The sequence below is a fragment of the Cygnus olor genome, chromosome 5, assembly GCF_009769625.2.
Source record: "Cygnus olor isolate bCygOlo1 chromosome 5, bCygOlo1.pri.v2, whole genome shotgun sequence".
NCBI lineage: Eukaryota > Metazoa > Chordata > Aves > Anseriformes > Anatidae > Cygnus > Cygnus olor.
In genome coordinates this window covers 64,257,575-64,272,303 of record NC_049173.1, presented here as the reverse complement: position 1 = coordinate 64,272,303, position 14,729 = coordinate 64,257,575, and the positions used below count along the sequence as shown (strand labels likewise).

Below are 14,729 nucleotides of genomic sequence, written 5' to 3'. Positions count from 1 at the left end.
ACATTTTCAATAAGAATGTTGTTGTTAACATTTTATTTTCCATGTACCAATTTTTACAATTCAATAGCTGCTGCTATTATGTAGCAATTCTTTGATAATATTTTGCTATCAAGTTTATTGTAATAATTACATATATTGCCCATCTCTTGTTTGCCGTTTACATGAAAAAGATGTGGTTTCTATTTCAATTCCCTGTATTTTATGAGGTGATCTATAATAGATGACGTTCAACAATGGTCAGTTTGAAAGAAATTACAAGGGCAGCCTAGCTGCATTGGGATACAAGCAACTAGAGTTACCTTGCCAGTAAAGAAATAAGAGGAGGCCTTTTCTGGGTGTGCAGTCACCACAGAGGAAGCTTGCATGCAATTGAGATGTGCAAGTGTATTTATACAGGGTATTTTTCTGCACTTGTTAGTTGTCTTGGGACATAAAGGGAAATGTGTGCTCTTTTCCACGCAGTAAAGTAAGCAGCTTGCATATTTCAGTTGTCTTAACTTTGCATTGTTTTAATTGATTAGCAATCACTGGCATTTTCAAGCAGTGAAGTATTTTACAATTATTGAGCCTGCCAATTATTTTCTATTAAATTATCAAGCCATGATATAATTACCTAGTGCCTATCAACCCACATGAAAATTCTTTATGCCTCTGTATTCAATCCTATTCAGTACAAGAAGCAAATTTTACTTCAAATGTTATAGCATTTTATATTGTATGTTGCTTATAAAAAACAACAACAACAAAAAAATTCCTTTTTTAAACGAATTGGTTTCTTTTTTAAACTTTTTCTCCCAACTTTCTGGCTTCATGGAGAAGCCATATGTAATGCGTCAGTTGATTTAGTCTGACCGGAGTCTATTAATTAGCACCACTGATACGTGATATGATGTCCAGCAATTCCAGTTACATCAGAAAGGTTCTGTTCTGTACAAACTGATGGCATTTTGAGGTGAAGATAAGACTAGAGCATCTCCTGAGCTTAAGTGAATTGATTGCACTGATGATACCAACATGCTATACACTGCAAAGGAAACAAACAAACAAAAAAAATCCCTGAATCCTGTCAGTTTGATTTGGTAGAAAATTTCTTCTCAGCCCTTGGTTTGGCACATGACACTTAGTCTTGTAAGCAAGATAGGTCAGCCAGAATTCTCTGCAGCACCTGCCAGCCCAATGATGGGCTGGATCTCTGCTGTTGGCTCTCTTGCAAAAACTTGGATGTCTGATTAGGTACTTTGGTGGAAATTCTGTCTAAATCTCTATGCATGAATGGCTGAAGCTCTGAAGTATGAGATTTGATTATAATATCATAGTGTAAAGCTTCAAGTATTATGAGCACTTTTGAGCCCTAAAATGGAAAGAGGTGAGCAAGAGGTTTCCTATACAGATTTGAAGGTTAGAGGAACCTCCACCACAGTATGGGCTGACTTGCTCTGACACACAGGTGTTGAATGATGTCTTGCAAAAGCTAATTTCAGGAGCATCTTTCAGAATTACATATATATATATATATATATATATATATATATTTATGAGTTAAGGACTTGGACTCCAACTGTGGTGAGCCCACTGCTTACCCCAATAACCTGTCCCAGTTTTCATCCCCTTCTTAGAGAGTGACATCTTATTTTGAGGTTTGAATTTTTATGATGATGACTTCTGGATCTTGTAATACACTGGATCTGGGAATGCTTTTATCTGCAGTCCACTTAGTAAACACCTTATCTGTGTATCTTATAAACCTCTTATCTAACATCTCAATAAAGTGTTTTTCAACTCTCTTAGAAAAAAAAAAAGAAAAAGCTGAGATTTCTTTGAGATTTGTAATCAAAATCTTTTGAGATTTCAGCAGAGATTTGACAGATTTTGGAATCTCTTATTGTTAAACTCACAATATTATATTTGTTTTCCAGCCCTAGTTATGTATTTTTGTATTAGTTAGAAAACTTTCTTCTGCATTCTCTACACCACATTCTCAAGTGATTTTTGTAGCAATTCTGGGACTTCCCAGTAATGACACATGGGAAGGAATGAGGATTTTTTAGCTGGGAGGAGGTTTGGGAATTAGATAATGCTGTCTTGAGGTGGTGCCTTCTACAACTGTCCTCAATCCTCTGAGTTATAGCTTAAATGTGTGTGTGTGTGTGGGGGGAGGGGGAATGGGAAGCATTAACTGCAGTTTCATTTGATTAAAATGCCTGATTTTAAAGTGCCTTTTTTGTTGTTGTTTTTTCTTCATGTGTTTCCCATCGGATTAATATTTTAGTCTCATAATGTCATACTATTAATTTTTGAGTTACTGGTGGTCTTTACCAGTAAACTTTCTAGATGACTGTTGATTTGGTTATAAATATACCAAGCAGTGGTAGACGAAGCACTGCTGTCTGAAAAACCCCAGTAGAGGTAGCTTCATTGATGTGTATGTCTGCTAATAGTTCTCTTTCCCAAATTGTCAGGAAGGTAGTCTTTTAATCCATAGAATGTAGCTGTAGTAATTTCTTATAAAAAGTTTAATCATCACATAGCACCAAATCAAGTATCTTTAATCAATTAATTAAATAAAAAATCCTGTATGTCCTGCTGTTGTGGTTGCATTTATTAGCCGGGTTGTAATTCTGTTACCCCACCCCCACCCCCCCAAAAAAAAGGCTTAATGGCTTAAAAATGTTTTAATGGCTTTTTTTTTCCCTACATAAACATACCAGTTATCATTCTGTTTCTGACTTTGATTTTTGTCTCTGATACAGCTTCAAACTACCTTTTTGTTGATTTATGTGAGCTCACTGTTGTGCTGAACTAGTCCATAAATTCTTGTGGACATTCTTGTGACCCTTTTAAAGCATAGAAATAATGTATGTGGTCTCTAGTTCCCTGGTATTTTCCCCTTCTGGAAAACTTGTGGAATATTAACTAATATTAGTGGTAAAGAGCTTCTCAGCGGTTTCATTTTACATGCAAGTTTCTTGAGCTAGTCTGTTTGAAAATGTTGAATTTTATCAAAGTTTCTTGCACTCTTTCTCTTTTTTTAATTCCGGTAACATCTTATGAAATAAGATGCTCCCATTTTACAGACATACAATTTTAAATAGAATTCCTGATGTTCTATTTTACTCTGCTTATGATGGAGAAAGGAGAACATACAAGCTGCAGTTTTCTGGAGATTGCACGGAACTCAAACCCAAGATGTCTTTCAAAGATGGAGTACAAAGGAGAAATGCTGAACTGAAGAAAAAGCAGGTACCAGGATTAGATAGGAACTGAGAAGTACAAACTTCCTCATTGCCAGTCCTCTCTGAAGTATCAGTTTGGCAGATTTTGGAATCTGTTATTATCTTGTTTAGAAACTGCTAAATTATGCAAACCTACCTAGAGGAAATGCAGTTTATTTGTCAGAATTGCTGTTCTGCTGACAAGCCATTAATTAGTGCACGTGACAGCATTTGCACTGGCACCAAGTCTTGTTGTTTACACTAGAGCTTTTGCTAGACCAGCTCTCGCACAGGTATTTTTCGTGCCACATGCATAAGAAGTCATGCCTGTAACGTAGTCTGGCAGCAGCACTCACTGGTAGTAACACAGCACTTGACTTCGGGGGAACAGAGGACAAGTGTGGTCCTGTGCTGATTCCCTGTTTCCACACAGGAAACTGGAACTTCATGGAAAGCACCAGACTTTTCAGCTCTCTTTTCATGCTGCTGCAGATGGTGATGTATTTTAATTTGATCTCGGGGAGCGTGCTGACAGGAAGTGCATTTGATCTTTCTTCATTAACACTATGGAAATGTAAAATTCTGTAGGAGCAGCCAATGCACAGAATTCATTGTTTTAATGGGATACATTCATCTTGCAATCCAGTAAACTTTTTTGGGGGATTTATTTCAGGTCCTAGTCGAGGCTTTCACTCGCATGAGAAGTTGTTTCTTTGTGAGATTTTTAGCCACATTTTCCTGTTTATGTACTTTCCCTTCTGTTTCTTTGTGGAAACTCACACATGCAAAAGGGGAAATTGATTGTGACCCTAAGTGAGTAACAGTAACATGAGGCATGTAAGAAGTATTGTTAAATTCCAACATGAACAGACCAGAAGAACGGAGAAAAATATACCTCCTTTTCTGTAAGTTCCTCCAATTCTTTTGAATTTAAGTTCCCTTGGCTGCACGAAGTTTTTGGTGTGATGAACCGTTATCTCTGTCCCCTCAGTTTGCAGGTGAAACCGAACAGAGTGAGAGGTGGCAGAGATCGATGTGAGCATGTGCTTGGCAAGGTGCTGAGCTGAAGGCTGCACTCCTGGATGCACTCTCATTTCAGGCCTTCTACTTCTCACGTGGATAGAGGTGCTTATGCTGGGCTAGTTGTCTGCCAGACCATGTAAACTCCCTTGGGCTTTCCAAAATGCCCTCCTCACACTAGCTGTCCCATACTCCCTTGTGCTGGATTTCTCTGTAGTAATTGCAAGAGTTCAGTGGGCAGACTGCCTTTCTGGTGTTGGCATTGGAGGGACGTGTTCGCTCTGGTCTAAGCTAGCAGAAGGCTGCTTGGGGTGAGTGTCATCCACACGCCAGATCTTGGAGGCACACCATGTTTAGCAGTATGTGTATGTGAAAATAAAAGAATAGGAGAGGGGAAGGCAGATGAATTTGCTCTCTGATGACCAGAACAATCGGAAGAACTGTTCTAATGTTCAGAAAAATTAGAACAATTTACTGGGATAGACTGCACTGCAATTTTGCTGGCATTATTTCTAGAGGATAGACCAGAAGACTTGGCTCCTGTTTAAGGAAACTGATTAAATTTCAGTCTGTGGATGGGAGGAATCAAACAAGACAAGAATAAGTAGTAAGCTGAATCCTGCAGAGGTTGAGTATGACGTACCCCAAAACCTGGAATGGTTTGTTTTACAAGCATATGTTTTAGTCTAATTTCTACTGTCTATATTAAGACCAAATTCTGAATTCTTGATTTGTTTGCATATTTCAAGACTTCCTGTTCTGCGTTTTGTCATCTGGAGGCTGTTGGCATCTCCTTCAAATCTCTAAGCCTATTTTGCTGCAACTGGCACAGGCCCTCTCACTGCTAGGCCTCTGTCAACTCGGATCAATGTTGTTTTTAGTATACAGGGCGTTACCACCTGATTATACACACATGCACTCATGTATGCACCTTCTCTTGAAGTGTTGAGTCTTGGAACCCTTTGCTGGCAGGTTTATTCTAAGGAATTACAAGATCATGAATGCAAAGATCGTAACCCAAGTTTGCTGATGTTTCTTTTTTGCTTGTTTGTTTGGTTGGTTGGTTTTTAACTGTTAGAGTACAAAGGAATGCATCTTTAAATGTGATCATGGTAGCAAGGTTGGATGTGGTATTAATGGTGTGGATTAATATCTGATTGTGCAGGTATGAACTATAAAAATAAGATAATGAGGACTTGGTGTATTATGGTAATATTTTATATAACATTGACCAGTTGCTCTGGAAGAATAGTTTAGCATTAGAATGTCAACTCAAAATTTATGCTCATATAAATACTTTACTATATGCCAGTTGTAACTGCTGAATGACGCATGGTAATTATCCTGCTGTTCTTTTTTAAAAAAAAGAAATTGATCAATGCAATAATTATACATGCTGCGTATCTTTTGAAAGATACGATATAGCATTATCTAGAAAATCATTTGGGAAGTCATTAAAGACTTGAAAAAGTTTATGGTTGCTGTTGCATCACAGTGCTGCTGCTGTCAAAAGAAAAAGGATGAAGGAGGGAAGGCAGAGGAGAGAGGGAGAGAAGAAAGTGCATTAGGCAAGGCTAATGTTTCATGCTTGACTGATAAATACTATAAAATACTCAAGTGCATTTCTAAATTGAAGCTGTTTTTCTAGGCTCCTATTCTTCAGGTGACTAGCAATCTCCTCAAGTATATAGACAGCACTCTAATAACGGGGAAAAAAAACACCAACAAACCAATTTAATTGTCATAGAAAAGTGTCCCAATGCATTTTAGAAAATACTTCTGAGCACTGGTAGTTCCAGGCTTTTACCTGGAAATAATTCTGAGTAACTTTAAGTGCATTAGTTTCATTTTAGACTAGGCTAAAGAGAGATAAGCGGTTTGTTAGATACAAGATGTTGAAAGGCAGGACGATGTTACAAAATTTTATGTATATTTTGTGTTCTGTTTACGTTCAGAGATATCCCCAGAGTTTCAAGCATTTCCTCAGATTTACAGCTTCATAACATTACTTTTTTATTATGCCAGTGAGCATTGTAATTGTTTTGTTTTGCTTTAAGTAGAGGTATGCATCTGAAAAAGAAAATTTCCCTGTGCCAAAATTCCGTACATAAGTGATTGGCGAAATGGTGAAATATTCAGCAGCTGGTGCTAGGTCATGCAAGTCCAGATGGAACAAAATTCTTTCACATAATGTCCAGAACATGGTCCCTTATTTTCAGGGAGTTTTGTAGAAAAGTTGATGATGGTTTGTGTTAAAAACAAAACACAGTTATTTGAGAAGTAAAAGAAAGCCTACAGAAGCAGAGTCAATAGAATGAAGCATTATGCCCAGAGTGATCCAAGGGAGAATCAAACATTTGGTGAAGGAATTAAAATGAGAAGGAAGGTGAATATCTGTCAGATGTTTTAAATCCCAAAGGGATCTCTTAATTCGAGTCTTGTCAGTAGATCTCAATTGTTTATTACTTTATGTGCATTCAGATAGCTTTTGATATTATTTAGCAAGAAACAAGTGCACAAACATGTTTTGAGAAAATACAGTGTGAGAATATATTTTAAAGATGTTTAATTATATATCTGCAGTGGTCTGTAATGGTATTTCATGGACGTAGTCATCTGTTCTCTTTAAGCTCATCAAAAAATGCTTTCAAAAGATGACTTGCAAAGAATGTATCATGTGGTAACCTTTCTGAACAAGGTTTTTCCCCATTCTGTTCTGGTAGTGCCATCAGAAGTAGTGGATTTCTGATGGAAAGCTTAATGGATTGTTGATACAGAAAACAATGTGAAGTGCAGACAGAGCAGTATTCTAGGCTGTAGCTAAACAGACCCAACTAGAACATTGGTCTGGGTTTTTGTTTGGGACTCTGCTTATCCTGAGGGTACAAGCCCAGGGGTAAATGACGCAGTTCTAACAGGCAGTTCAGCAAATGAGTAATTTCTGCTCAGCAGGTACGGAGGTTAAATAATGCACTTCAGCTGTAATAAGGATACAAATTACTAAATTTTTTCTGTAATGACACTTGTACACCAGATACGTACTGTTCAGTATAGTGATAGCATCAAGTCTTCACTTCCATAGTATCCAGTAAGACTCCTTCCTACATCCTAATTCCTTCAGTGCTAGAATAGAGGTTGTGACTATTGCCTTCAATTTTTCAACAGACTTTAGAAACCTGTATACAGTATATCAAAGGTATGTGCTGATAAGTACAATGATTTATTTTCACAGAGGAGGACAAGGTAAGGCGTAGTACAACAATGGCTCTAGGTAGGAAAGAAGAACAAACTTATCAGCTAAGGAAAGACGAAGTTTTTGGCTTATAGAAATTAGAAGAAATAAATGTCACTTTTAACTGAGCGCTAATCACATTTAGACCTTAGAGGGAAGCCTTGTGGTGATGACATAAACACTTTTTAAAGGTGGCAAACCCAGCTACAGTATTTCAAAATGTTATGTATGATTTTTAAACCCGTGTAATTTCTTATTCTTGTTTGATCTGAAAGCATTTTGTGGGAGTAACTAAGAGAAAGTGCTTTGCTTCAGTGAACACCTGCAGTTTCAGGCAATGTTTGAAATGTCATTTCAGCACGTTGACTGGAAGAACTCTGTTCCATATTCTTCAGCCCAAATTCTGGGTATTTGCACCAGATTTTAGAAGGCAATCACTTGTAATCTGGAGTGGATTTGAAGCGCTCACCACCCTTAGAGGCTGAATTCTATAAATAGTGAGTTGGACAATCTGATTCTTTCTAATTTTCAGTGTCTTTGATAGAAGCTGTGTTCTGGTTCCAAGAATTCTGGCAAATAAGTGAAACAGTATGAGAGTGCATTCATTTTTAAACTCCTCTTTCTTTTCTTGTTTACTGAAGAAGCACATGACCTTTGAATTATGTTCATAGTGGTGCTTTTGTCTGTTTTGGTATAGCGTCTGGTTGGTAAGGAAACATTTTCCTGTTCTTAGTAGCCAGACTCTAATGACAAGCCTACTGGATAGTAGCTTGTATTTATACTAATTCGGAAAGTTCTTCTCAGTGTTGTTTGCATTTCAAATATTATACTAATATTTATTACCTTATTTTAAGGAAACTGAGACTCATTCATTGTTTAATTTCTTGGAGGAGCATGTTGTCTTTATTCTCAATCTCTGTATTTATAAATTCCTTCCAGTTTATTTAAAAACAGATTCTCTGTATAGCCAGTGGGTGTACTCTGCTTCAGCTGTTTTCCTTAACCGTCACTAATTGTTGTTCACGAGTAATGAGTGAAATGTAGAAAGCATTATACACAAGATCATTTTAAGATTGGGAAGGATTTTCACTGACATGAGTAGGGCTTGGACATGTGCGGAAGTTGAGAGAGGGGTATTGAGAGCTCCCTGCCCAGCTCAGCAGTCACTTGGCATAGTTAGAAAGGTTTTCACTTTGCATTTCCAAGTTTACAGGGCAGATGCTGATATAAATTTTATATGGTAGACCTGCCAATAATGTTTCATTACAACAAAGAGAAATATCATTTAAGTACACTTTATTTTTAAAAACATTAAAAATAGACCTACTGATACTTAAAAGTTTGAAATGAGTAGATTCTGTGTGTACTGTGCAAAAATCAGCTATGCATAAGCTGCACATATCAAGCTCACATATTGGTCGTTGGTGTGCCCAACACCTTGTGGTATATTCACAAATCCCAGGTTTTATGTGCACTTAGGATGATGTTACTCAGCGTGCCTATAACGGACATTGGTCTCGGGATTCCGGACTTTCAGCAATCTGACAGATTCCCACTTAAAGCTGTGCGATGAGGAATTATCCTGAAAGCTAATGGGCAGTGGGCACCAGCGGAGCCTGTGGAGGCAAGCAAGGAGCTCCTGTCAGAGCTGGTAGGCTTGGCAGGTCTGGAGGAATGCTATGGTTGTAAACTCAAGTGTTCAGAGCTTGAGAAGTGCCAGAGCCAAGGCTGTGTGAGCTACTTCATGTGTATTATTCAGTTTTAACTGTATACCATGAAAAGGTTGCATTTATTTATTTATTACCAGAATGTTACTTTATTTGTTGCATTTTGGCTTGTAGTCGTTGAACAAACGGCTATTCAGTGGTGTTGTGTTTTTCTATCTTTTCTGAGGTATAGATTCCAGGCTTCATTTACCAAATACCTCCTGACCTTTGCAATACATACAGATCTCTAATGATTTAATTTTCAAACTTTTTGATGATCCTTTCATCATAATGTCTGTATATATCTACCCTGTTATGTTATCTTTATAGCAGTCCTGCAAGATTAATGGTGGTATTTTCTTATTTTTAACTGATGTGGGATGAAAAACAAAGGGAGATTAGGTCAGTATTATCAAACTCGGGGACTAATACTGGATGCTTAGCTTGGAATGACTAGGATGTCTTTTCACAGAGTACTTTTTGATGCTCACAGCAGTCATTCTCAGTTGCAGGGAGGAGTGCTTAGCACTTCTAAGTATACAGACTCAGAAGTGTTAAGCTGAGTATCTAGGATATGAAGAACACAACATGAGAAACTTTTGGTTCTGAAGATTTTCCCAGGATCATAAAACCAGCTGTATATCAGGCAGAGTTTTAACTGCTTTTCACCTAAGACTGCCCAAGTTTTATTGTAGGGGTTCTAAAGATGAATGTGTAGTAAATGCTTGCGTACAACTTACTTTTCACAATCTTTCAGCTTTTAGTGGATGTCCAGGGGAAAGAAGAAATTGATAGAAACATGAGATCTCAACCTTTCTCTCTGGTTCCTTTGCTATCTTTATTGTTTAACAATTCTAGAAATTTCATGTATTTATTTATTTCTATAATTCCCAATCCAGGCATGGCCTGTTGCCTTCATGCCTTGTAAATTTTAAGTTTATGATTTTGTTAATAGCAATGTATTGTGATTTTTCTGTGTATGTCAAGACACAGAAGTTCAAGTCTTCAGTAAAAGAAGCAATGAATACAAAATTCCATAAAGGGCATTTCAAGAATCTTCAGCAAACTGACTTATCAATTTCAACCTTTCACTCTTCCATTTCTGGAACTTGAGCCTTCCACTCTTCCATTTCTGGAACAAGTTATCAATCAGTGATGTATTTCAGGCATAGAAAGAAGGAAAAACAAAACAAAACACTTTTCCCTTTGCTTTTGAGCTGTATTTCTTTTTACTCATGCTTCTTGTGTACCTCTGTTCTGAGGTCAGAATTCCTGCCGGTGGTTAGGGTGACTTACACAGCAACAGCTCTTGTCAGCTTGGAGGAATAAATACAGAAGAGACTTAAGCTTATTTGATATGTGTGATAGGTATTGCACATATTTCATCTGCTTGTTGCTGCAGGAGTAACGTCTTCTAAGAAAATATGATATATTTGAAGAATTACAGCATCTTCGAGGCAAGAATTTTTTTGTCCCTGAGACATACGAAGTCATGAACTTTGAACATATTTTTCACAGGGATGGCAAAACTTATCCGTGTTATGATATGACATCTTAGAAAATTTCAAATGTTCACAATTAAGTTTATAGAGATAATTAATAAATAGTTGAAAAATATTGCTCTATAAATAAGCATTTGTGGGAGTAAGTATTGAATGATTTTAAGTAGGTGTAAATGGAATATCTAATTTTGACTAGATAAACTAATGAGGAAAGCTGTTTTTAACAGCTAAGAGTGAATGTTAAGGACAAATACATCACCTGTGGCTCAGAAGGCTTGTCAGCTGAAGGCTAGTGGAAACTTTAATGGTAAGGAGACAGAAGTAACTGGGCAGTTACCCAGTCTTGTACTCTTTTTAAGCTTCTGCTATTAGCTCCTAATGGAAACAGGATACTGGACTTCTTTTCTTATCCAGTGTAGCCATTCTTAGATTTTATAACTCCTTATAATGACTACAGATGAAGAAATCCACTTAATCCTTTGATTTTTGTAAGAAGAGAGTGTGGGAAGCAGAAAGGCAGATCTCATGTCCTGAACTTCTACAATTTTGTTTTAAAAAGAGGAAGGTATGTTGCAGGGAGGAAGAGAAAAGGTTTGGATACAGCTAGTACTTGCACAGGAAAGGATTACACTGTAGTTGTGACACTGCATGCAAAAATCAATCATATCTAAAAGCAGCATTCTATGTTTGTATTTTATGATTGTCTTGACTATCTATTATTATATCTATTATCTATTCTTATTTCTATTTCTATTATATTCTATTTCTATTATATTCTATATCTATTTATCTGTTATTATATCTATTATACATGTGCAAAAATGTGTACAACTCGTACTGTATATCAGTAGTTTTGTACTTCCAAAGATAATTTTAGTTGAGCTTCTTGGTTTCTAATGAATCTGTAGGTTGCAACTTCTAGTTTTAGGAGTCCTGAAATAGATGGAGAAATTAAAAATGTAAGTGGAGACATTCCAAGACACAATGATTTTTAGCTTCGAATTCTGACCTGTTATCCAAATGAAACCTGCATTATCTGTCAGTTTATTCCTGTTGTTGCCTGTTAAACCCTTGCAAAGATTATCTTGAATACTGAATTTAAAGGGAACCATCTTTAGTGTGTACAGTTTATTACATCTCCCTGACTAATTCTAAGACGTGTTAGGTTTTTCCCATTTTCTCCAGATTTTGCAATCCTGTATATATTTGCTTTCAATGAAATTTTCTAAACTTCTTGTTTCAGACAGTATTTTGTTATCTTGTTTAAAACTATTTCTCATGTTTCTTAGTACAACAGATATTATTGCTTAACTCTCTCTCTCTTTTTTGTTTCTTTAGTTTTGCCAACCTGGAGGATGGCAGCTTTCAAAAGAGAGAAAACAGCCAACGTTCTTTGTGGTGGTTTTGACTGATATAGACTCAGAGAGACACTACTGTTCCTGCTTAACTTTCTATGAAGCAGAGATTAATCTGCAGGTAAAATCTTTACAGTAAGTTACAAAAATGCAGAAAAAGGTGTCTAGACATAGAAGATTAATAATTTTAGAAAGTATCTTTCTCTTCTTGCTAAGAATTTATTGTTCCGTCATATATAAATGTGTGTATTTTTCTTCCAAGGTAAACTTGATGTGCTTGTTTGTGTTTTGTTGTTGTTGTTTTTATCTGCTTAAACAAACAAACAAAACACCTTAATAAAACCGAGAATGAGAATCTTAGAAAATCCCAGGTTGGAAGGGACCTCAGAAGTCATCTGGTCCATCTTAAATGCTGAAAGCAGGGCCTAGGCAAGATAGTCTAACACCTTGTCTAGCCAAACTTTAAAGGTCTCAAGAGTTAGAGAATCCACCACATCCTTGAGGTTTTTCCAGTATTCCAATGATTGATTGCTCTCACACTAAAAAAATCCTCCTATGTCCAATTAGAATCTTCCCTGGTGTAACTTGTACCCATTGCCCCATGTTTTCAACCAAAGGCTTTTCTTTTCTCCACCATATGCTTATTTATTTTTTGCCACCATTTGTTTTGATTTTGTTAATGGGACAGTCAACAAAATGTTCCTTTCATTTATTTCTGTGTTTAACATAGCAGGAATGATTCTCATTTCCTTTAAGATAAAGGTTTATTAACTTCTGCTCCCTCTGCTGGACATCTCTATCAGACTAGCACAGGATAAATGTGTACACGTATGCTGTGATGTTACATACATATTTCTGGAAGTGCATTTATTGGCAAGACTGGTGTGGGTGTAAATAGCAAGATTGTAAAACTAATAGAAAAATTCTTCAGCTTTTAGGCAGGTCAGATTTTGGGTGTCAGCTACTTGGCAGTGTTTGTTTTAAACATGCATTTAATTAATTTTGGGCAACCTCAATCTTTCAAAAATAGACATTTTGTTTCCCATTTGATGTAAAGTACTTCACAGAATCTATGCTATGACTTAATACTTGGAATCTTTAGTAGTTAGAACCTAGGGAAAACCTAATCCAGTCCGTAATTGCGGACTGTTATGTTTTGAAATATTTTCTTTCCAACATGAAAAATCAAAAATAAGTAAAGCCTTGGCATTAAGAATATTAAAAACTTAGTTAAAATTACCTAAGGGGCTAAGTAAAATTTTTGTCTATTTTAGTGAAGAACTGTAACACCATTAATTATTTTAAGAACATGCTTTTAGTGGTCCAAATGTATTCTGTTCAATACTGGTGTTGAAATCCTTCTCTGCCTTGTAGAATAATTAATAGATGTGGAGTAGCAATAATATTGTGCTTTTTCTAGGCACAATTGGAAGCCAGAAAATAATAATTGTTCCTATTTCATTAACGCTACCGTTTAAATGGCTATTTTTGTACATTATTGGAAGGAGCTAAAAGCAGAAATGTAACTGAAGAGTAGATATATTTTAGTGTAGATTAGCTGACATCTTCCTATTGATTTCCTTTACTTAATAAGTAAAGAGTGAAACATTCTACAGTAATTCTTTCCCAGCTGATAAAAATTTACAATGGTTGACTCTTCTTGCACTCTATGTATTTCATAACATATACTAAATTTAGCAAACTTGTTATTTATCCTGTGGTTTCTAGCAGCTGCTTTTGATTCATGATCCACATCTTCCAAGTAATGCTCATCCCAAAACATCCAGTATTAACTAAAAGGTTATTTTCTTATATTGCCTAAGTAGTGAAAAAAAAAAAATTAAATTTGAGAGCAGCAGGATGTTGGTTCTCATAATGCCATTCCTGGCTGTGTTGTAAAGAATGCATATTTTTCAGATGAACTTGCTGTGGTGAAATTTATTCTATGACTGTTTTGTTTATAGCCAAACTTCCTGTTTCTTTCTAAAACCCAAAGAGAATAATTGAATGTGCCCTGCTACATGGTCATTAGACAAGAATTCAGCACATGTACAATCTGTAATGAAACATAAGCTTATGAAGCATTGGGCTACGAAAGTGATGTTGATTTAACCGTTCACATGCACACCTTATTAAACAAACAATCCAGGAAACAATGTCCATGATTTACAATGAAATCTGGATAGTGCTTTTCACAGTTAAATTCCATTCAAGTTTTAACCTAATAATATAACACACTATGACAAAGATTCAGTTTCCAAAAGGAATGGTTCTTTCCTTCCTAGTTAGCCTGCACCAGGTAAATCTTGCACGTATTTAAGACTGGTCAGATTTCAGCTAGTGTAGATATGCTCTTTGACTTGGCAGAATCATCTTCAGAAAACACCAAAACCCCAACCCTTGGAAGTTTCTGTGGTTAGTTAAACTGCAAAGTGAAAGCAAAGTCATTTCTCTTCTTTTGAATGCTAGAGAAGTAGAGAACCTTTTTTGAGCCTCCTGCATAAAAATACAATACTCTTTTTGACACAATTTGTTAAGCTTGGCTTGAGAAGTCTACTTTTCTCACTCCAGTTGCTTTCATTACTGCTTCAGCTGTTTGTCACAGGATAGTTAGCATACATATGCCACTTGAAAAGTAAGGAGACTGTACTCACATGGTGTGTCTAGGTATACCTATGGTAGTCTAGGATACAAGGTTAATA

General features: G+C 36.3%; 1 protein-coding gene across 1 annotated transcript in view; it reads left to right on the top strand.

The window, feature by feature from the left end:
- SBF2 (SET binding factor 2) overlaps nucleotides 1–14,729 on the top strand; it is a 257,710-nt gene that overhangs the window by 93,909 nt on the left and 149,072 nt on the right. The window contains 1 exon segment of the mRNA XM_040559185.1: nucleotides 12,011–12,148. Within this exon segment, the coding sequence (XP_040415119.1) occupies nucleotides 12,011–12,148 (138 nt within the window).